At 42.9% G+C, this 22,734-nt stretch overlaps 1 protein-coding gene across 1 annotated transcript in view; it reads right to left on the bottom strand.

Annotated features, from left to right (window-relative positions):
• Positions 1 to 22,508, bottom strand: part of KANK1 (KN motif and ankyrin repeat domains 1) — a 404,522-nt gene extending 382,014 nt beyond the window's left edge. Inside the window, exons 1-7 of the mRNA XM_010725603.2 lie at positions 19,844 to 22,508; positions 8,821 to 9,039; positions 7,917 to 8,025; positions 6,197 to 6,406; positions 5,770 to 5,857; positions 2,933 to 3,152; positions 165 to 307 (exon numbers count right to left, since the gene is read on the bottom strand). Of these exons, the coding sequence (XP_010723905.2) occupies positions 165 to 307; positions 2,933 to 3,152; positions 5,770 to 5,857; positions 6,197 to 6,406; positions 7,917 to 8,025; positions 8,821 to 9,039; positions 19,844 to 22,058 (3,204 nt within the window). The 5' untranslated portion in view covers positions 22,059 to 22,508. The remainder of the gene's footprint in view (positions 1 to 164; positions 308 to 2,932; positions 3,153 to 5,769; positions 5,858 to 6,196; positions 6,407 to 7,916; positions 8,026 to 8,820; positions 9,040 to 19,843) is intronic.
• Between the last annotated feature and the right edge of the window lie 226 nt (positions 22,509 to 22,734).

The raw sequence follows: 22,734 nt of genomic DNA, 5'->3' as shown, positions 1-22,734 counted from the left end.
AAATCAACAAATACAAAAAAAGCAAATATTTGAATATTTGAAGGGTGAGAGTCAATGAGTGCAAATACCATACCAATAGAGAAAGGATTGGAGTGTGGAAGGAAAGGAAAAAAAGAATAAAATCACAGGAGTGGGAACACCGTCCTGTGAACCGTTTGGCTGACCTGACTGGCTTTTGCATTCACATCCCCACAGCTGAACAGTTCCTCCACTATCCTCATGTCCTTCTCAGCTTCCACAGCTGCAAGAGCGGCGAGCATGATGGGGGTATAGCCGGCCTTGTTCTGATGGTTTACGTTACAGACATCTGCAGAGGGATGAGATAATTTCTTTGGAAAGTAGGAACCCAAAAAGCAGCAATTGTGCTAACGAACTGAATAAACTGTTAGTAGAGCAGGCTACTACAGAAAAAAAGGGCATCAATTGCTCTCATAATGGAAGTGATTCAAGGAAAAGTGGAGAAGAAAAAATAAACAGGGGTGCTCTTGAGCCTGAGAAAGCAAAGCATCCTTTTATACTATGTGTGTGACACAAAGGAGTACACAAAGATATTTTATATGTCATCATTTAGAGGTTTTTTTTTTTCATAAAAACAAGTGGTCTGAAATTTGACATAGCCTTCAGGGTCATGAGTCCAAATCCTAGGAGCACAATGAGTACAGTCTTTAAGCTCCTCTCCTGAGGGCAGGCCCACTGCAAAGTGAAAACAGTCCAGTGACATGGTCAGTGGAAAAGCCTCTTCTCCTCAGTGCAAACATTTTTCCTGTAACTGGTACTATTTTAAAGACCTGCAAGTACTTTGACAACGTTCTGGAACTGTAGAAAAGACCTTACAATTAAAGGCTGTTTCCAGCTCCACAGAGTATTTGATTCTGGAAAAAAAAAGGTGCTCTGGTAACAAATACAAGCAAGTCATCTGGCTAGTGCTAGAAGCTGAAAAGAGTTCTTCTTTTCAGTCACTTCTAACCTCCAAATCTCTGTTCCTAGCATTCTGAAGAAATCCAGCAGCTCTTACAAGTTTACCAGAAAGCAGGGCTTTTAGTGTATTGGAAAGCAAGGACTCAGAGTCACATAAACAATGTATCCAGACCTAGGACTAAATAGCATCACAGGTACCCCAACAAGAAAACTGTTTCAGGAAATTCTTCAGATTTATTGCCAAAACTTTTTTTTTTTTAAATAAAATAAAATAAAATAAAATAAAATAAAAAAAGAGAAAAGAACATTGCAGAAGCACTCAAGTGCAGATCTGAGAAAATAGGTCTAAGAAAAGAAAATTTTTCCATATTCCCCAACCATCACCTGTCCTGCCTTGCAACATGTAACACAACCTTCCTTTCAGAAGTCTCTCTTGGGAAGCCATTCAAACCACAGAACATAGCACTCTCCTACACATATTACTTCATGAGTAATTAATAATTGTTGAAATTTATGTTCTCCTTCCCTGACTAAACTACTTTAGCAGAGATGTATTTCCTGAGGTCACTTTTCGGCTCCTATTCTATGTGGCTAATGAAAGGAAGAAGGGTATTTTCCTAATTTATTTTCTGGGTATCGCTGCCTGGTGATACAGGAAACTCCTGTCTCAGCTGCTCTTCTCACCGAGTGCATGGATGCTCCTGGGCTAATAAGCTGCCTGTGCTACATGCAGACTGCAAAGCTGAGTGCAGTCACCACTCAGACATCACACAGGTGAAGACTGAAAGCTGAAGGAAAGATATCTTAAATCATTTTTCAAGTGATGTCTGCAGTATGCTTCTGCTCACATGACACCAGCCATAGTTGTATTTTGCTGTTAAGAACTTCTGTTTGCACAGGGATACACGACTGCTACAAAACACAGCAGTCCTGACTTTCAGCAAAATATAACCATGCTCAAGCTGCCCTAATAGACTCCTTGAAGCAGATGAGCAGTCTCTTTCTCCCCTGTAGCCCTGCTGCTGCACTTCAGCGTCCCCCTGACATTCCCTGCATTCCCCTACCATGAGTCACTCTTTCTAAGTGGCCGCCTTCACACAGATCCAGGGATTTCAAAGTGGTGTTTGCTTTACAGCTGAGGAACTCTTTGCCTCTGTGACAGACAAAATGGACTCTTAAAGCTTCTTAAAGCTAAGATCTGTATGATTAAGGTCCTTGTTTATCCAACACTGTACTTTTGGATTTGTAAACACTTCCAGCTTACAAGCAACGCATTTCAATCCAGCCATGTTGCAGGGCCTAATTGAGCTGCACAACCATGATGAGTTTTGTAACTAGCTTTCAGAAAGAAACTTCAGTCAGGGAGCAAAATTAGGCCTAAACAGATCATATCCTGCTTGGAATCTGCTGCAGTATGCGACACCTCTTGTTCACTGCCTCCTGGTTTAGCATATGTGTGGTACTATGTGTGTTGCATGGCGATTGAGAGAAAAGAAGCAACAATGAAAAACAACAAAATCATGTTGTTCATCTAACAGGGAAATATTCTTGTATGGCAAACTGCCACAACATTTCTCAGGAGAGCAGTAAAGACATGCCAGTATTGGCCAGAAACAGCTCTGTGCTGCTCTAGTGAGATAAGGCCAAACTGATTTGAGTGTTTAACACGGATGTTTATATCTGAATGCATCTTTCCCCACCAGCACTCTACTTTTGGCTGAGCAGCAGCTGCACTGCTTCCAAATAAAAATGCTGGAGGCTGATGCTGCTAAATCTGACTACAGTCTGAGAGCCAGGGGTGTTTACTTAGGTGTTTCATTAACCCTGCGAGAGCCATCACTTCCAAAGCCAGCAGCAGAAACAAGGATTCTGTAATATCCAAGCAAGACACCATGTAATATTAATAGTAAAACATTTTGCTGCTGAAGGAAGCCTGAACTTTATCTCTTGCTCATCAAGACTTCCACCTGTGAGAACTGTAATGAAATAAAAAATACACCAACAGTCAACCTACTTGCATCCAAAAGAAGCTTTACAATTTCAAAGTTAGAATGCGAGACGCTGTAATGCAGAGCTGTGTTCCCATTTCCATCCGCCACATTGATGATATGTCTGAGGACAGCAGGAGAAATCTCTTCAAAAGCAGTTATGTAGTCTCCAACCATTTCAGGAACAGCCGACTTCTGACTAGAGACACGAAACCACTCGTGCTGGATGGTATTTAAACAAAACCTCTGCCAAAAAGGAAGACAGAAAAATTTACATATGGGCATTCCATTTAAAGGACTTGCCATACCACAAGTCAGAGATGTGGGAGACTAGGCTTTTTTTAGTCAAACGTGGGAAGAAAGTATTCAGCTCACAAACAATAGGCGTAGACTGAACCTTTTCCTCCAACCAAACCTCTCTTCAAGATAAACCAATTCATCTCCTCTCACTTACTGGATTTTCAGACGTGATACACCTCTAAAGGCACTGCATTTTAGGATGGGGTTATCCCCAGAACAATACCAGAAGCAAGAGCAATGGGAACAGACATTTTGCAGGTATTAAAACAACAGCAGACAAAGCCAATAAGGTGCAGTCCCATCTACTGTGTCAAATATAGTACTAAGTATAGAAGAACTGGCTGAACAGAATCTCTGCAAGACAAGAGCTGAGCACTGCAGGTGATCATAGATTGAACCTGCCATGAAACAGGCAAACACTGTTTTGTGATGAATAAACAGGTTAATATTTTGCAGAGCATGCAGTGGAGTCCCTTTCTCTGCCTTACACTGTGAATTCGACTGTTGGACGACCTTATCATCCTGATGACCAAACACCAAGAAATATTCACTCAAAATGGTTCCAAGGGTAAGCAACAAGAATGATTATTAGTCAAGGAATTCTGGCGTATGGAAGAGATGGAAGGACTGGAGATGCTTTGCTGAAAGAACAACTAGGGAAAGGAACACAGTAACATTTTCACAGTGAAAAAGGCTGTTGTAATGAGAAAAGAGAACCAGTTTTTCATCTCCAGAATGGGCAAATGAAGTAGTAATGGACTTAAGCTGCAACAAGAGATGCAGGTTAAATACTGAGGATAAACTTTCCCACTGGTATGAAGGAGCAAGAGCCCCATAGGCCAGACAGCTGTCTGCTGGGAACCATCTAGCTACAGTAGTCCCAGCCATGAGCCACACGGGCTTCTGCAGCTGCAGCCAGCTCTTATTTTCTGAACCAGTTTCTCAGCAGTTGGAATTCCTGTGAGGATCACCATGTCTGTTCTCTCTCCTCACAAATTCTTACTTGCAAGGTGACCAATGAGTTTAAGAACAATTCTACAGAGAAGATACTCAGTGTGCTTCTCTAGCTTCTAGAGACAAGAGAGAGCATCTGTACCAGCAGCCCTAGAGGGGGCTCATGTCTGGTGAAGGCACAATATTTTACTTTCATCTGCATCAGTATTCCTTCATAAAACCTTGTAAGGTCCATTTGAATTAAGAACACATATATGATGACTTGGAATATGAAAGTGGTCATAAAGTGACACAGTATGACTTTTGGGTTCTCCTGGTTCTATTTTTATTTTTTAAATTTTATAAACGATCTAGTGCAAAATATCACTAGGAAATTATTCTTTGCAGTCACACTATCACAAGCATAACTAAAAGAGAACAATTTTTTACTTCAGTAATCTATGACATCCCAATAGGATTGGGCTTCAGCTCTTTCTAATGCAAACAGCTGCTGCAAATATTGAGGGTGTTGGAAAAGGCTGGGGAAGTTTATACAGATTCCTAACTGTACTAAAGTTTGCCCTTTTTGGACAAGACTTCTTTATCAACAGCCAGACAGAGAACAAGAGCTGATTAGTCTGCCATTTCCAGCTACAAAGCACCACTTGTGTTGGCAAATACTTTAAGTAGAAAAAAGTAATGTGTAAATTCGTATCACACTTTGAAGGCAGAGATTATCACCTGGTTATGCAATTTTGACACTTTCAACTCCAACTGGGCCCAAAAGCCTTTGTTCTCTGAATGCCTAAACTATTTCTGAAGGACTGACAGCAGGATGAAGTTACCCCTCACATCTATATTAAACCACCTTTCAAAATGTTCCTGACACATAAACATCCGAACTATACACACACAGTATTAGGTTCTCTGGGAAGTTGCAGAAGCTCCACAATAGAGGAGACTGGCACTGGATTCCTGCATTTTACATCACAGCACCACTGCAGCAGATGGCAAACATAGTTTTATATCACTAAGTGGTGACCAGTGTTTTTTGCTTTGAGATCATCCTCAGAAAATAGCACAGGCAATTCCTTATGCAGCAAACACAACTCTGTTTCTTGAGACAGTATAAGCAACAAATCCTCCATTGTCCCTACTGCACACTACACAAAAGCTACCAGCATAGCAAGAAACACAGAAGGAAGTATGCATCTCTGTCTTTAAGAAGAGGCAGCTTGTTTATGTTCAGAACAGACCCTGGGCTTCTGTCATTGGCAGAAACAGCCCCCTCATCCTGTGCGCCTCCCAGTCTGAGGACTGAATACCATCTGCAGCAGGGTTACAGCAACACTACAGAAATAACACAGGAATGCACGGATGTGTTGAACTGCACTTTCACATTACTATTTTTACGCGTGTGCTTTAGGACAACGACACTGCAGCACATCAAGCACAAGCACATTCTCTAGACAAATGTCTCCTGATAGAAAAAGCATTTAGTGACTCCTCCAGGAAAGAAGATATCCTTTTCTGTCTAGCCACAGTGGTTCCAGCCATATAAAACAGGAAGCTAAACCTCCCTATAATTTCCCTGTGTAGCACAGCAAGAATTTTGCTCTGTACTGCTTACCACATCTTTGTTGGTCAATGCCTTGGGGTCATCAATGTTGTTTTTCAGCAGGTGACAAGCAGAAAGCATCTTCTCACTTAGTTCGTACCTGAGACACACAGCATAACACATAGCATATTTAAATTCTCCTCTCAGCACTTCAACATCAAAGTATTCACCTTTCTGAGAATTACGAGGAAATGTGAATTTCTGAGCTGGCTGCAAGGCAGGAGCTGTTCTGGCAGCTCCCATTCCAGGGCTGGGAGATGCTCTACTTACCAGCTTGCATGGACCACGCTCAGTCCCATGTGGCTCCACAGGCTGCCAGCTCTCACACAGCTCCACCAAGCAGCCAGCTTGAAAAGACTGGGCTTCTCACATACATGAGGCCACCTAAACCATCCCAGTGCCCCTCTTTGCCATCACCTCTTTGCAGGGTGCACCCTACCTCTCCCTGATCTCCACCTCCTCAGCCTCACACTCCAGGGGAGGCCTGTCCTTTGCAGTCCCTGCAGCACTTGTCTCTGGGGGGCCAAGCACAGTGTGCTCCCCATCCCTACCACATCCATGGGGGTACACGTGGCCATCACACTCTTCCTCTGAGTCCGAGGAGGAGCTCTCCTCAGAGCTGGAGTCATCACTGGATGTAGTTTCATACCTGGGGTAGGACAAAATGCAGGTTCAGTTGCATTCAGTAATGTTTGGTACCCACCCGTCTTCTCTTCAGAAAAACAAAGGCACTTAATTCCTTATTAAACACTAAGGCAGCTTAGAAGGGCTTTTGTTTGTTTGTCTCATGTTTTGAAAAACAGCAGGTAGTCAAACAACTTTCCCAAAGCTTATCCTATCACTCACTGCAAAAAGCACTTAAGAAGGTATGAATGCACACGAAGTACAATCAACAAAAGACACCCCGATGTGAAAGCTCATTTTTGAAACACCACCATAATGGCACAGCGGAAACCACAGCGTGACATCCTTTTGCTGCTAGCAATGGGAATACTGAGAAAGCAGGGGAAAGCCATTCTCGTCATCATGCTTTTTCTTACCTGAAAACAACAATACCAAATTAGTCTTTTTTTTTTTTTAATCTGAGAGATTACTTATTAAATTGTTACTGACAACTGAGATCTCCTCACAAATCCCTTCATTCTGTCATTGTGATTACTAGGGGCATGACATGTAATAAAAGAAGGAAAAGCTTTTTAAAATGAAAGTCTTTACACCCTGTCACCCTTGCCTTAGCTCACAGAAGAAATTACTCTTGTTTAACAAGAGTAAATTATATTGTTGCCTTGGTGGGCGAGTAGGAGAGGAGGTTTCTAAAGACAACAGTCATAATCTTTTTTTTCTGTGAAGATGAAAACCATGCTGATGCTTTAGGCGAAAAATAAATGATTTGGATAATTATAATGCTGACTGTAAAACACTGCTTTAACTCACCAACTTCAACACCCAATGAATTGATGTACTATGACTATTTTTCTAATGCACAACAGTGATAAATGAGTCACAACATTCCTCCACTAGAAGTAATAATATTTTTAGCCAATATGTAAGAAATGAAGTAATTGTAATATTTAGGCTACATACAGCACAAAGCTCTTTAATAAGGAAAACTTGAGGAAGGAGCTTACAAAGCTATATAAAAACAACTTGGTGAAACCACTTCAAAGATCTCTGCAACATCCTGCAAAGCTGAAGTAATATTTCCTTATTAGTTTCATCAAGATTCTGTATTTATCTAGCCCCAGACCAGAAAAGTTAATTCTTAGGCAAAGCCATTCCTTCCTGCGTTGTTTAATAGCACAATGCTGCACTTGTCAGCTGCCAAAGATGTAAGTTTGACTTACTGAGAGGCATTCCTGTGCCTCTTGGAGTTTGCGCTATTTTTCCACTAAATCTGGCAGTGACCTAAGGTACAGATACTCCAGACTGACTCCAAGTATGACTTGCAGCTTCCACTTTAGATAACACACACACATACACACAAAGGGTTCAGGGGAATTAAGATGAGCTGACATGCTCAATTCTATCTTCCTACCCTTAAACTCAGGGGATGTACCTCAGACGTAAGGACAGGAAAAACCCGTGCATAAGCTCACTGACTTTTCCTTCCCACTGTGATAGCACTGTAATTACTCAACTTTTTAAGACAAGCCCCTTACCCGCCATTAATGCCAACAAACTGCAGGTTCTTCTTAGTGTTGCTCAAATCCTTTTTTCCATCCCTTTTCTTCATGATAGACTTGAGCGTGTTTTCATTGTTACTACATACTGTTGAAAGACAGGCAAAGCATGTATTTCAGTACAAATGTGTAGTCAGCTTTGATGGCTGCAGCTTTCAGTTTTTCAAAACAAACAGCTTGCTGTTTAATTTATCAGCTGAGCAGGTCTTTGAGATCCTTTTATATATACTGTCACGGCATTATATGCACACTGGAAATAGAAAACATTTCAAAACCAACTCTGTAATTAGAAGACTTAGAGAGTTTAGCTTTCTTACCCTCCAACATGCTGACAATCTTTAAGATGTTTCTAGAAAACTTTTTTTTGTTTTATTTGCTGCCTGAGGAAGATTTTCAGTACTGAAATGGATTATTCTGCTCTGTCAAGAAAATCTTAATTCTTGGTGTCAAATGACAGCAGCCCATTACCAGAAGCAACTCATTAGTATGAACAGCATGAGTAACAATAACCTATGTCTGGGGAGTTGTAGTCAAGGTTGGTTTTTTAGATTTTTAGCATTAACCAAAATTATTTTTACACCAATCTGTAAGCATAAAAGAGGAAAAACTTCAATACAAGTTCAAGTTCTGTTTTGTTCTGAAACTATTTTATTAACCCCTTTTCTTGCAGTACATTCTCCTTGTGAAAGCGTTAAATGGTGTTTCACTGACAGACTGAATTCTTTCACTTAAAATTTAACCAGTGTCTGGACATGAAAGACACCATTTTCCCTATAACTTCAAGTTTTTTTGCCTGTTTTGGGAATCCCAAAGGCCTGCTTTAACTGTGTTTCATATTCAAACGCATCAGCATGATGAAAGGTGAATGCGAGCCAGTTATTACCATAAAGGCCAGAGGCAAGTTGGTCATCTGTCAGGTTAATTGCAGCTAGAGTTTTGTCCTGAGAAGAAAAGGACTTCCTTCCTCGAACACCTTCCACCAGAGGAGACGACTTCTCCTCCTGAGCAGGCACTACATCCTGCTCCAACTTCAGTGCTCGCAAATTTGAAGTTAAGTGGGTGTCTGCAAGTTGGCCGTGAGGGATGTATTCCACGGTAGCACCTGTTGAGGAAGACAGCATAAATCATGGAGAAGTCAGACCAAATCCTTTAGGGCAACACTATAATCAGCATCACTATTAAAAAAAAGAAAAAAAAAAAAAAAAAAAAGAATAAACTAGGAAGAAAAAAAAAGGGGGGGCAACATTTGTGCTTTATAATGCCCTGTTACATGGACTCAGAAGGAAAATGGCAACTGCTTTCAGAAGCTGAAAAAATAGCTCCAAGTTTTTCTTTCCAAGAAAATATACAATGCAAGGAAAAACTGTACAGATACTATCTTCAAAATGGATGGCAGGAACATTCCCCCCTTTTCCTTCTCTCTCAGTCCTTGCATGGAGCGTGGCTCTTGCCACCTGACTCAGGAAAGACTCACTGAAGACTCAATGAGCTGCTCCCTGCTGACTTGCCTGACAAGCAGGAATCCTGGTGGAAGAGCTGCATCCTTCTTTACTTTTTCTTTCAGTAAGAAATTGCTTCTTCTACAGAAGAAGAAACTTTTCAGGAAGCTTTCCTGTTTGCATGCACTAGCATGCCAGTAATGCTGAAAGTTACATACTCTACTAAACTGCAACGAATTCCCACCCATTATATATATATATTTTTAGAACAGGATTGCACTGAGCTAGTAGTCACATTTAAATTAAATCCCAAACATTTGGGCTGTACACTTTTTTCTAATTTGCTGGCATCCTCTCATTTTTTCCCTCTGTGTGTTTAAAAGGCAGCACTAATTACGCACAGACCTTTTTATAGTTTCCCCTTGAGCTCCTCCAGCTGTGCTATTATGACTGCTCTGCAAAGCTGCACAAATACTTCTGTTTGCAAAACATACTTTCTTTTTTTTAAACGCATACATTATTCCTTAAGTAATCTTCCCAGTATTTTGAGGGGAAAAAAAACCCTGGGATTTGACTTATTTTGAAACGTTACTGCTCTGTTTCAAAGCTTGTTTAAACTTTCAGGGGAGGCAGAAAATTTCTTTGTATTTATAAAGAATTAAGCTACAGCTTCCTCATTCAGATGGAATAGTGACACTAAAGAGGACGCAAACATGATGCATCAATGCAAATTTCAAGTATTCTCTTTAAAACAAAACATATCTGACATCTTCATTGCTCTTGTAGACAGCCTTTCCCTCTTCTGGTTTCATTCCACTTTCTTTCCTCTGTAAAAGGACACAGCATAGTTCATCTTTGCAAATCCTGTAACTTCACTACATTTTTCCTCTGGTCAATTCCCATCCACATCCCCTAGGTTCTGCATTCTCAGCCAACATGCACTTCCTATCACTGGACCTATTGCCAATTCCACCACTTACAGCTTACAGCCTCTCCAAGCTACAGAAAAATGGAACTGACCCTTGATCACACTTCTACCATTGCCAGTGCCCAGCAACAACCAGCACTGGTACAGTGCCGCTCAGCTTTCACCCTGCTGCCATCTAAACACTAACAGAGACAGGCAGGCTGTCTGCTGATATACGTGGCGTGGTATCAGTAAACACCTCACTACAGGCTGGATCACTGATCAGACACCAAAAAGCTTTTGCCCTGCGGAAAGGTGCAAGGTTTTCTGTGGGATGAGTTTCCCTTCACCAAGGGCAGTAGGTCTCTGCAAGCCTCAAGCCCTCTAGTGATGAGCTGATGCTTGTATCAGGCACAAGGTGGGCTGAAACCTTCTGTCCTCTCACTGAAATGCTGGGTGAAGGCTAGAGCAAACTCACGGTCCAGCAGAAGCACTAACCCCTGCAGCAATGCTCCCGCATGCCCAGGCTGAAGCAGCAGTCCCCAGAACTCAAAGGCACACCATGTGGTCACATCCAGCCTTGCTTCCCACCCATCCTCACTTCACAGCAGTGACTGAGATTAGGTCTCTTCCCAGTGGTGAGCATCACCCCTCATCAACCAGCCACAGAGCCGTGCAAGAGGGAGCCATTAATGTGTGGAATACTGAGCCAAAATCAACAGATTTTCAAACTGAAAAACAAAGAAATCATCTCCTTTCTGTCCACTTGCTTAGAGCAGTGACAGCTGTAATTAAAGACTGCAAAACAAAGTAACCACTTCCCACTGTCACCGTTAGTGGCTGCCTTGGCCAGCCTTGTCCGGTAGGTTATAAATACAATGCTGGTGCTAAGCCAACAGCCCTGCCCTGGCAGCTGGGCACAGCTAGCCCCCCAGCACCAAGATGCACTGCACCTAGCAGGGGGATGCACGGCAGGGATGCCAGTGAGGCTAGCACAGGCTGGGCTGCCCCTTCTCCTCCAACCTCACCCCAGCTCCTCTGGCAGATGGTGCAGAAGGCAGGGCTGCTGGACTTGCAAAGCAGAGCAGCAGTTTTGGACAAGACGAAAAATAAATGTGGGTCCAAGCAGCTCCATGTGCTTCAGCCTTTACACACTGACCACTGTGAGGAGGACATGGAGGAACACAGTGAGACTGCTTTAAAGCAGGATCTGCATCTATGCAGATACAGTGCCTCAAAAGTCACTCTAGTTTGTCAGCTGAAGCCTCTGCCAGGCATCAGGGCAAGCAGCAGGGCTCTGGCAGGGTGAAGAGATGGCACCTCGGAGCAACATGCTATATCCATAAGCCATGTCAAGCTCAGTGGCAATATTGCTTCAGGCCCATCTAGGTTCTTCTCAGGAGCTTCCCTTCAGAGGTTTGGATAGGACTCAAAAGCAAAATGGCAGTGAGCAGACCTCCTTCCTCTGTGTCACAGCCTCTCCTGGCTAAACCTGACAGTGGTGGAACAAAATCTGAACAAGACACATTCAAGGTGCTATCTGGGGCATCTTATCTGTGAATTGTAATAAAGAAGAAAAGGGTCCTGCTCGGCTGCCTGCACCTGAAAAAAAAGAGGTTTAACACAAAGGTGTGAGGAGAAGCACACAAAAATAACTTCGCCTTAGAAAACTGGCCAGTACATCCACTCTCCCAACCTAGCTGTAAGACACAAGCACTCACTGCGCCTACAGCACCCAAAGTTCAAGGAAAGAGAGCTCAGAACCCAACACAGCATTAATGTTATAAGCTATGAGCTAGCATTTAACACTAGCTTTCAGTTGCTCGCCTTTGCAAAACAGTCTACATCTTGAAAAAGATGCTTCGACTGCAGCAGCTGAAAAGGGGATTAAGGAAGCTGCTGTGCTCCTCAGAACCACAGCCAACAACTGAAGGAAAGAAGAAAGTGTCATGAGCCAAGTCCCCCCTTGGCCAGGCCACGGGCAGGAGACAAGGTTGGATGTGCCACAAGTTCCTCGTGAGCAGAAATGAAGCCCTGACTGAAGATTATCATGAGTCCACATGGGCCACAAAATAGATTCTCCATCTCAGCTCACACAGATCTCAGGCATGCCCACTTGATCTCAGTCTGCTTGCAAGGAACACTGCCCTTCCTCTTCACCAAGAAATACTCAAGGAAGCTGTGGGAGAAATAAGTGAAGACCTCGCACAGAATCCTTCTCAGCTGCCAACAGATTGATCACAGCCATTCCAGCCGCCAGGCTGCCTTCAGGTACACTGACCATGCTGATTTCTGTTTGTTTATTGTTGTGGACAAACAAGGCAAATTTTACATTAGATTCTAAGTATTGGTACAGCGCAGTTAGCCACAGCTGGTAACTTCCAGGAATTTGTAACCGTACTCTGCAATATAATAAAGGATCTTTGAAAAGTTCAGAGGTCATTTAGAAGCATGATAAAACAAGAAACTTGCAGACTTCAATCATTCATAAACCCACATGCAGAAAGCTATTCTCATCAATTTCAGAGGGAAACAAGTCACTAAAGTTTCTTCATCAGTCCAGTCCCAGTGGTTTGAAGGAACAAGAACACCTGTTTTTAATTTTTCATAAGGAACTTCCTCTCCTAAATCACTTGTGTTCTTTTGGTACATCCCATCAGTTTAAGCCAGAGGGACAGCAAAACTGCTGTACATCAACATCAGATTAACACATGCCATCTCTGGCACCTAGGAACTGTTTTCATTACTAACACACTACTTCCTTTCCTGACTGCAGACCTCACCTCCCATCTATCACAGCATAAGTAGCCATGAGCCAACCAGTGGTAGGCTGGTTGAGAGAACTGGAACAAAAAGTACTTTTTTTCCCTGGATTTACACTCAATTCATGGCAGCCTGGTCTATACCAACTTTTGAAACTTGTTAAAGACACTGTATGAGTGTTGTCTGTAGTATATATAGCTACAAAATTTCTCTAACATTCTGCATGAATTTTTCATTATAGCACTCAGAACACTACGAAATTACTGCAGGCAAGAAATGCTCTACAGCAGTCTTAAAATTTACTATGCTGCTTTCTCCTTAAGAAGTTATTTTTTCACATATGCTTTAGTTCAGTTTCATTTAGTCTATGCACTGGAACTATTAATGGAAACAAAGAAAACCAACAATATTCTACCAAGGTAAATAAAGAGGCAGTGATGAGCAAACACACCCTGTTCAAACATTCATAACAACTGACATTAACCCATCAATCTCACAAATATGTTATCTTCAAAACAATAACTGTATTGAAAAATTGATACATATGGCCTTCTTATGTGATAAGCTGAAAGAAGACACAGTCACTTCAAGCCCTGTCACAGTCAGATGTTGTAACTGCCAGCTGCTCCCAGGGACACCGTTCCTTTTAATAGGTCGCTCTGAAAGTAATACCTCCATCATCTGGTCATGATGGTCTAGTACCTCAGATGATCTGGTATCATCTGTACCAGCAGAGGTTTCACAGCTGCTATGACAGCATCACTGCTAGGAAAACGTCGCCCACAGGGTTCTTCTTTCATCAACCCAAACAGACGGAAGTGAGGAGCACCAAATCCAAACTATACGGCAGGTGTGGTAGGACAGTCCAGCCAAGACTGGCAACATACTCCTTGGTCTTCAAACTGGCGTGGGGCCTGGCATTATCATGCTGCAAGAGAAAGACGTCTTCTCTGGCTGGACTCCGAAAGTTCGAGCCTTCAGCTTAGTCAGTGTTGTGATGCAGCGGTCAGAGCTGGTGGTTTGTCCAGGTTCCATGAAGTCTGGAATACCATCCCTTTCCTATCCCAAAGACAGTTTACCCACTTTACCCACTGAGGACTGCATCCTGAACTTTTTTTTTGATGGGGAATTCACACATCACCACTCCATGGACTATCTTGACTCTTACTCATGGTGGTGATACCACATCATGTCACTGGTAATAATGTGATCTAAGAGACTGTCACCTGGTATTAGCTCAACAAGTCCTGACAAATTTACATATGGAGTTCCTGGGTGAGCACTCATGGGACCCACCTGGTGCAAACATTTCAACATTCCAACATTTCCACCATTGTCTGCAATGCACTGAAGCCAATTTCATCTCCATCCACAATTCTCTGGCCATAATCCACCAATTCATGCAGATGAGCCGATTTAAATGCTTGTCATTCTGTGTTGTGACAGCTGTGCATGGCCATCAGGAACATGGCTTTCATGTCACTGTCACTGCAGCTGTAACACACCACCCACCACCTCACTGTGCTCATCTCCATTGGTTGGTCTCTAGAAACAATCAGTAAACATTGATAAATGTCAGTGGGCGCCACTTTTTCCACAAGGAGGAATACAATGACACATCTTTGCTTCATATGTACTTCCATGTCACATGCCATTCTGTCAGAGTGCCCATCCGCTGCCATCTGTTACACAGCAACAAAAAGCAGTGGGATATTGGTGGGAAGGTTCAGCCTCTGCTGCCATGCTACCAATATCCACTTCTGGCATCACGGACCAACCAAATAGGAGGCAGTATTTTTGGAGTAGGCCTCATAGAAAGGTTCTAGCCTGTCCAACTGAAAGAATCTCAGTTTCACTGTCACTCTCACATCAGCCATCTTCTTCATGCTGAGAAGCAGCTTTTCATCCCACACTTGGTTGTGGAGCTGGCATGCTGAAACTGGAAACTGATTCCTTTAATTCAACAAGACTAAACAACTGAAAAAAAAATGACACTTATTTGGACAGAACAAGGGGAGCAAAGTGAAAACCACCCTATTTTCTCCGACAAGTGGTGGATCAAACCACCTCACGATGCTGAGCACAGCAATAATCAGTATGATTTTTATTTTTTCCTTCCTCAGCTTTACCTTCTTCTCAGTTTATCTTCTCAGTTTATCTTCTCAGCTGATGCTTTATTGTACCTTGACTATGACAGCACTTTCCTGGAAATATGGCAATCTTCTCACATTAAATATGCACAGTTGTGCCCGTTACCATGGGAGTTAAACTCTAAACAAAGCTCAACGTCAGAACATCATGTTCCTGTGCCACAGTGTAGGGAGGAAACAGGGATTTTACCAAAGACACTCCAGCAGAGAAACCAGTATTCTCTCTAAGGCAGCAATTCAGAAACAAAGACACAAGCAAACAAAAACAAAACAACCATTTACAATTTCTACTCTTTATCAGCTGTAGTAGAAATGAGGAAACAGTTAAACATTTCATGCTGCTACTGAATGAAAACAGCAAATGTTCTGATGATAATAATGATAGCAGCAATAAGCTTGTGCTAACACATGACCAAGGATGGCATGTCAAACCTCTTTAAAGAGGTTTATGGAGATTAACTTGAATAATATCTTTACAGGACAATTACTGACCAGATCTCTGCTTCTCTTCTGATACAAATGGATGGGTATTTAAAACAGAACAAAACCCAGCTAAACCTCTCAACTCCTAATACAGAGGTCACTACCATTTTCAAATGACATGGGAATTTAAGCTTTGCATACTGCAACTAGCAGCATGTCAGTAGATGCAGAAAAATGTACAAGAGGCACCATATTCCTGGAGATGCCAGACCAACACATGGGAAGAAATACAGTTCATCTGGAATACAGATGGGACATATGTGTCACTGCTTTGCACTTTGCCTTGCCTTTCACGGAATATTAAAAACATACATCATTCCCTTTCTTCCTAGCAGAGAGAGCAGAGGTAAGCAAGCACATCTGTACAGAAACCTAAACCTGATTAAGATACGCATCTGTGTCAATAGCTGAAGCTGAAGGTTTCATTTAGTTGTCTAGAAATAGGTAATTACTGTCATATGCCAGCACCTTGTACAGACCCATGCCCCTGTGAATCAGGCAAGCCTCAAGTCCCCAGCTACACTAGCATGACCTATGCTGCCAGGATTAGGGCGAGTGATCACCAAGGACAGTCTCTGAAGACAGAAGTCTACAAATTTGTCATACAGAAGGGTAGAGAAGTAAAAACAGCCTTCTTCAATTCACTCCTGTTTTTGTATGATGAATGATGCCAAGAATGAGACAATCATGGCTTCAATACCTGTGTATCACTCATGGTACACACCAGCTTTGGACAACAAAAGGCATCTCATACCATCATCCTTCCCTGTCACTCTGCTTGCCTTCTCAGCTCTCAGTGGAAGTTGGAGTAGAAAATCCAGGAAGATCTTTTCACCAAATGGCACGTCACATTTACGTAAGCCCCATGAGCCTCTTCAAAACCACTTGATACCCACTTCATTCTCTCCCTCAAATCTTCATTTCAAGAAGTTGCCTCCATTCTTGCAAATACCAGTGATTGTTTCAAAAAGTGAATGTAAAATTTCTGAGTCCAAGAATCAGTCATTTTCAGACCAAATATGCTCAGGAAATCTTTCACTGCAAGAATAGAACAGTTGTTTTAAACAAACAACACTGCCAATTACTTGCCTGTGAAAGACATTCACCTAAAACACTTCTTTGTGAAAAGTTCATGTAATAAAAAAAACTACAAGTCACATCAAGCTTCCAGCTAATGTTTTACAAAATGCATCACATGCAGTCAAATGTAACTTTTAAAAACTTGTAAACAACTCTTTAATAATAAATGGAAAAACAAAGCAGACTTTCTTCTCTTCTAGATCTGTAGTCTGGCTGCACAAAGAATAAAGATCAGTAAGCATCGAGGTTTGTAACCCACATCTGGACAGACCTGATACCAATGCTGGCTAAAATCACCGTGCAGAGTGGAAATTGGTTTGTCTGGGCAGCAGGTTTAATTTCCCTGACGCCACTACGGCTTCTGAAAGACAGTGCCTATGTAAATAGGAGTTGCTTAGTTACGGAAGTGAAGATGTTTATTTTGCAGCAGCAATACACAGATGGCTGACAGACCCACTTCCGAGATAATCCCATGCTTCCAGGAAGGAAAGACATAGATGCAGCCCATGCCCCACTTCACTTGGTCCAGCTCTCTGTCACCTGTACTGCCATCACTGCTCACAAACCTTTATAAACTGTGGGATCAGTGGCATCTCTGCCCTTTCTCCACAGGGATAAATGAGAAAAATCTGTACAAAGAACAGAATTTGACCGATGTGCAAACTTGTATCTGTAGCCATAACTTCTTAATTTCAACAGAGCAAACTGTCCAGATGCTGCTGCAACAAAACTATACGCCTCAGAGATAGCTTCAGTACTTCTGCCCAACATGTACCTGCCTCCAGCAGGCACTTCCTAGGGAGTTTGAATACAACATTAATTACGACACTCCTGCTGCTAACTTGAAAACAGCAGCTTCTGCCTCTGCATTCAGCCTGTTTTTCTAAGAAGCCAAAGTTTGTGAGGCCATGTCTCTTTCAACAATTCAAACTTAATTTTTTGTATTTATACAAGCTTCAGATATATAAGGCTGAGATACCTAGCATGGAAAAAGGAGTGCTGATTGAGTTCATTCACAAGATGTCAAAAAAGCCCTATCCCAAACATTAATCAAGTGGAAAGACACTGTAAGAGCTCAGATAGCTCTGTACAGTATCAATCTGCGAGCACAAACTTTATTAGTTCCACTACTGCTTGCAGAAGTAAACATTCAGCAAAAAGCCTTTTACAAAAAAAAAAAAGTCCTTTAAAGCAGCAGAAATAAGCAGAAAGGAGATAACTGTAATAAACAGTATTTTCAAAATTAATAGGAACAGAAGGGGAAACATTTCAGGCTTATGACCTCCTCTTATTCTAATTCTTCATGGGTCTAAGCTGTTATAGCCCAAAGCGTGATTTATGCATTAAGTCAAAGCTTTACTTCTCACGAGGGACTAAAAATAAGAGATTTTACACTCAGCATATGCCACTAAAGATAATAGCATTACATGTTAAAATAAAATTATTCCAAAATAATTTTGTCAAGAATGTGAAATCTGAATCCAAGCAAGAATAACTTTAGTAAAACACGAGCCATTACTCCACTTGTGTCTAAATACTTTTGGGTCTCCAGACTACACATTTGATACTGTGCAGTAAAAGCAGGGAAAGAAACTGAGGATTTACAGCTATTAAAAATCTGGTTCGCTGTTTTTTTAAGAACATTCCTGGTATTTGGTAGATACTCATTATTTACAAGAAGCCCAAAATATAAAATGAATACCAGGAGGATAGCAATATTGCAGATACAGTTATCATATTGAATGTGCATAGGCAGATATCATCCATTTTCTTTACTGCTACATAAAAGTTGCTTATTGCTTTCCTATGAGATGCTAAACATTTTACTTCACAGAATTAATGGATGATTCAATTTAGCATGTGAACATTGAAAATAACCAGATGTACCAAGTTGCCTTTTAACAAGAACAGGTAAGTTTTAAGACAGTAAATAAGGTGGAAGAGCTTTATATAGCAGTGCACTAGCCAATATTATTATGTTGACATTATACAACAGTTACTCAATATTTTTTTTTTTCGATTCAGCACCCATCATACAGATGCATTTGCTCACATTTTTTCCATTTCCTTAACTTCTCACTGTAGTGAGACCAAGAAGACTCTAAGTCATTGCTAATCATTGGTAGCCTCATGTCCAGTAAGCTAACACTCTCACACGTAATAGTTACGTGGCTGGATTCACCAGCAGAACATTCTTTTGTAATTTACCATCAGACCATTTCTCCTCCCCCCCGCCCCCCAAAAAACACCAGCAAAACCAAGCCAAAGCAATCCAAGCAACCAAGCAAAAACCAAACAGAATGCAGTATTACCCCAGGAAGCAAAGAAATCCCTCAAATTAATTGTACAGATTTTACAGTTAATACATAAAATGGAAGGAGTACTTAAACCTCAATTCTGGCCTTTCCTGATTGTCACCAAAACCTCCAAAAGTAATTACAGGTTATGCCGTTCAAACATTAGGCCCTAATTAGGGATTAGGACAAACACTTATTGGAACAAAGAAAATGCAAGATGTGGTTTCTGTGAAGCCACTCTGGAGTTGTCCATTATAAAGCAATTGACATTGTTGGAAAGGGGAAAGCACCCCACAGCTCCCTGGCTGCGAAGTATAAGGAATGGAGGAAATGGGAGATTCGCTGCAGACTGTGGAAAACAAGTTAGCTTGACACAAATGCTGAACGTGACTTGCATGTGCCTTTTTAAAATTGCATTCTAAATTTAAGGGAAAGACAACATTCCAGACAGACAATAACTCGGATACACTTCATTATGAAGTGGAGTCCGTGCCTTGGCTGGTGTACCTATAGATACTTCTCTTGTATATCCTGCATTCGATCACATCTGCCCCTTCAGAGCCTTGTTTCTGTGAGATGAGTAACTGCGTCCCGTTCTTGAGATCCATTCCCCAGCAGCGGGTTGGAAAAAACAATGAGAAGGTTCACCCTACACCAAATCCACCTTCTGCATTTTATCTGAGAGGACTATATACTCTCTTCAACACTACATGGCAAGCTTTTACAGTTGACAGACCCACCGTGCTAGCAAGGAGAGGAACAGACATATGCCAAACACTCAGCTTACCTAATGCAGTACTTCTCTCCATGCACTGTTTCTGAAGGTCCAGGCTCCGCAGCTCCTCCGTGCTGGCATACTTCATGACGGAATTGATGGATGTGAGGGTACTGATCAGCTGCGAATTGAGCGATCCAATCTGGGAGTGTGGCTCACCAAAGGCTTCTGCCAATTCGCTGTAATTTTCGGCAAGCAGCATCTGCTGCTCCTGGAGCAGCTTCTGCACACGCTCGATATAGTGATCCAAGCCTGTCCTCAGCTCAGCTGGAGGCAGTGGGTTTTCCAGGATGCTGCTCACGGACTCGCACACTGGCTCACCCCCAACACCAATGCTCCTGGTACTGGTCGGTACAACCACCAGGGGAGGGGGACCGCAGGCAATGCTTCTCATTTTAAGACCAACTAGATAGTTCTCATTAATGTTTATCTGCCCAACACCACAGTCTTTGGTTTTTATCACAGAGTTTTTTTCAAAGCCAGGGTGACTGGAAAGCAAGGTCCCTACTCCAACTGAACGCGTTTTAGCAGATGCATGTATGTCCTTCACCCGACCGTCCCCAACTGCCACGGTCCGCATCTCCACACTCACTGTGCTGGTTTGCTGGTCACGGCTGCTTGGAACAGCGTTCGTGCCACAGTCCACTGCCACCGGTGCCTCCGTACTGGTGCACCGGCTCACCATCTCTACAGCTGTGCTGGTCTGCTGGGTGGCTGTGGAAGGTACAGCCATGACTGTGGCTTCTGCCCTGCACACAGTCTCTGTGGCTGTCTGGCGGGAGATGCACTCCTTTGGGGCACAAATAATCACATCCACTGAGCAGTCCCCACAGCCAATCGACCTCGTCTCCTGGATCTCCCGCGCTGTCCTACAGAGACTCAGGTCACCCACAGACTCCTCTGTGTTGACACCCGTCTCGCAGACGCTGGTCTCCACACCCACCTTCTTGTCGAGCAGCTCCACGCACCTCCCTGTGCATTGGTCTCGCATCTCTGCCCTCTCCCTCACAAGCCAGCGGCTCATGAGCACCTCAGGGCCTGCCGCTGTGCTCCGTACCGCTGGCCTGCAGGAGGTGCCCACACTGCTCATTTGCAAATGGCTGCCTACAGACGAATCAGCAACATGCACATGGTCTCCCACCATTTGGTCTCTCATTTGTACCACAGCCTCCACCATTCTACTGATGACAAAGGGCTGAGCCATCACGGCTTTATCTACTTTTTTTCTAGATCCAGCCGCCTGCAGCTCCTGTTTTAATTTGGTCATTTCCCTGTCGTGGGTTGTCTCCTTTAACTGAACCTCCAGCCTGTAGATCTTTTCCTTAAGAGCTTCAATGGTCTGCTGCTGAAGCTCTATTTCTTTCTCAGCTTCTGTCGACAAGCCAAGCATGGCCTCTGTCACCCCGACCCCCGACTCTCTCATTTCTTTCTCTGTCCCCACAGCTACTTCTCTGTACTGCCTTGAAGATCTGTTGTAGATAACCACATCGTTCATGTTTTCATCAGCACCAACAGCAACAGATCGGCTTTCTTTTGTCAGGCTTTCTCTAAGGTTCGATGGAACCTCATAGTTGCTGTCCTGGATTTTTTTCTCCAGAGCCTGCATTTCAGCAGTCAACTGCCTGAACTCCTCTACCCTCCGAGAGCTCTGCTCCGCACTCTCCATCTCATCCTCACAGTCGATATAAAGCTCTCCTCCTCTTCGCACCTGAGACAGGTGCTCCCACTGCTCCACGTTTCCTGCACTGTACGATCTTTTTCTGAAGCCATACATGTCATTTTGACTGGATTTCTTTTGGCTTTTGAGTTCTGCCATCATGTGCCTCTTTTCCTCCTGTAACACTGAGATTTTGACCTGCAGCACAGGAATGGTCTTTACTTGCTCCTCAAGCTCCTTGAGGCGCTTGAGGGCAATTGCCATTTGTTCCCTGATCTGCTGCAGATGCACCGGGCTCACATTGGTGACTGGTGTGGAAATTCCTGAACTCATTGGGCTGTGCCGGATGGAGCTGCCCAAAGAGGAACCAAAGCAGGCTCCAAAGTCTCCATTCCCCTGGTAGCCATTGTGGAGCTGCTGAGGCAAGTGACCGTACCCACTGGACCCAACGAAAGAAGGCAAGGAGCTCGTTGAGCCCATGCCCCCAAAGCTGGAAAGTCGGGGCCTACGGACATCTCCTGGCATTACCTGCATCATTCTCTCCTGTTCAAGTCGTCTGCGTGTTTCCATGAGGGTTTTTGTCACATGGAGGTTATGCCGAGGAAGCTGAGGGGAAGGAGGAGGGAGTTGCTTACTCTCGGGGATGGTTAAATAGGAGGGAGATGCCTCAAGGGAAGCCAATGGTCTCACAGACACAGAGGAGGTTACTTGACTCCTTGTTGCCAAGAAAGACTGCTTGTTCTCATCACTGTTTGAAGAAGATAGAGACTCTGTGGAAGTCCAGTCGCCACAATGGCCACCAGAGTTCTTGGTACTTGTGGAGGCTGGTACTGCTTTCCTCTTCTTTTGGATGTTTAATTTCTTAATGGTATTCCCCTTCTGTATATCGTCCACGTACTTCAGAAAATCCAAGTCTAGCTGGTAGCCATAAGGTGTTTCCACAAAATAGGGGTATTTCCGTTCATTTTCATCTTTTCCATTTATAATAACTTCCTCTTTTTCTGGAAGAAAAGAAACAAAATGAGCACATGGGTAAGAAACTATGTCTCCGTAAACTAGGCAGTGACACAAATACAGTGCTGTATGGGTGCACACAGTGCTGGAGGCAGAAATACAACTGCAGCTCAGAGCAAAACAGCATCCTGCTGATTTACCCTCAGCACTACATCTCATTTAACTTCCTAAAAGCTAATGAATAGTTTTTCAAATGCTGCGAAGTGCACACAAGTATGTGTATATATATATA

This window comes from Meleagris gallopavo, chromosome Z, assembly GCF_000146605.3.
Source record: "Meleagris gallopavo isolate NT-WF06-2002-E0010 breed Aviagen turkey brand Nicholas breeding stock chromosome Z, Turkey_5.1, whole genome shotgun sequence".
Taxonomy (NCBI): Eukaryota; Metazoa; Chordata; class Aves; order Galliformes; family Phasianidae; genus Meleagris; species Meleagris gallopavo.
Note: the sequence above shows the minus strand (reverse complement) of the source record. Positions and strands in the feature narration are given on the sequence as shown.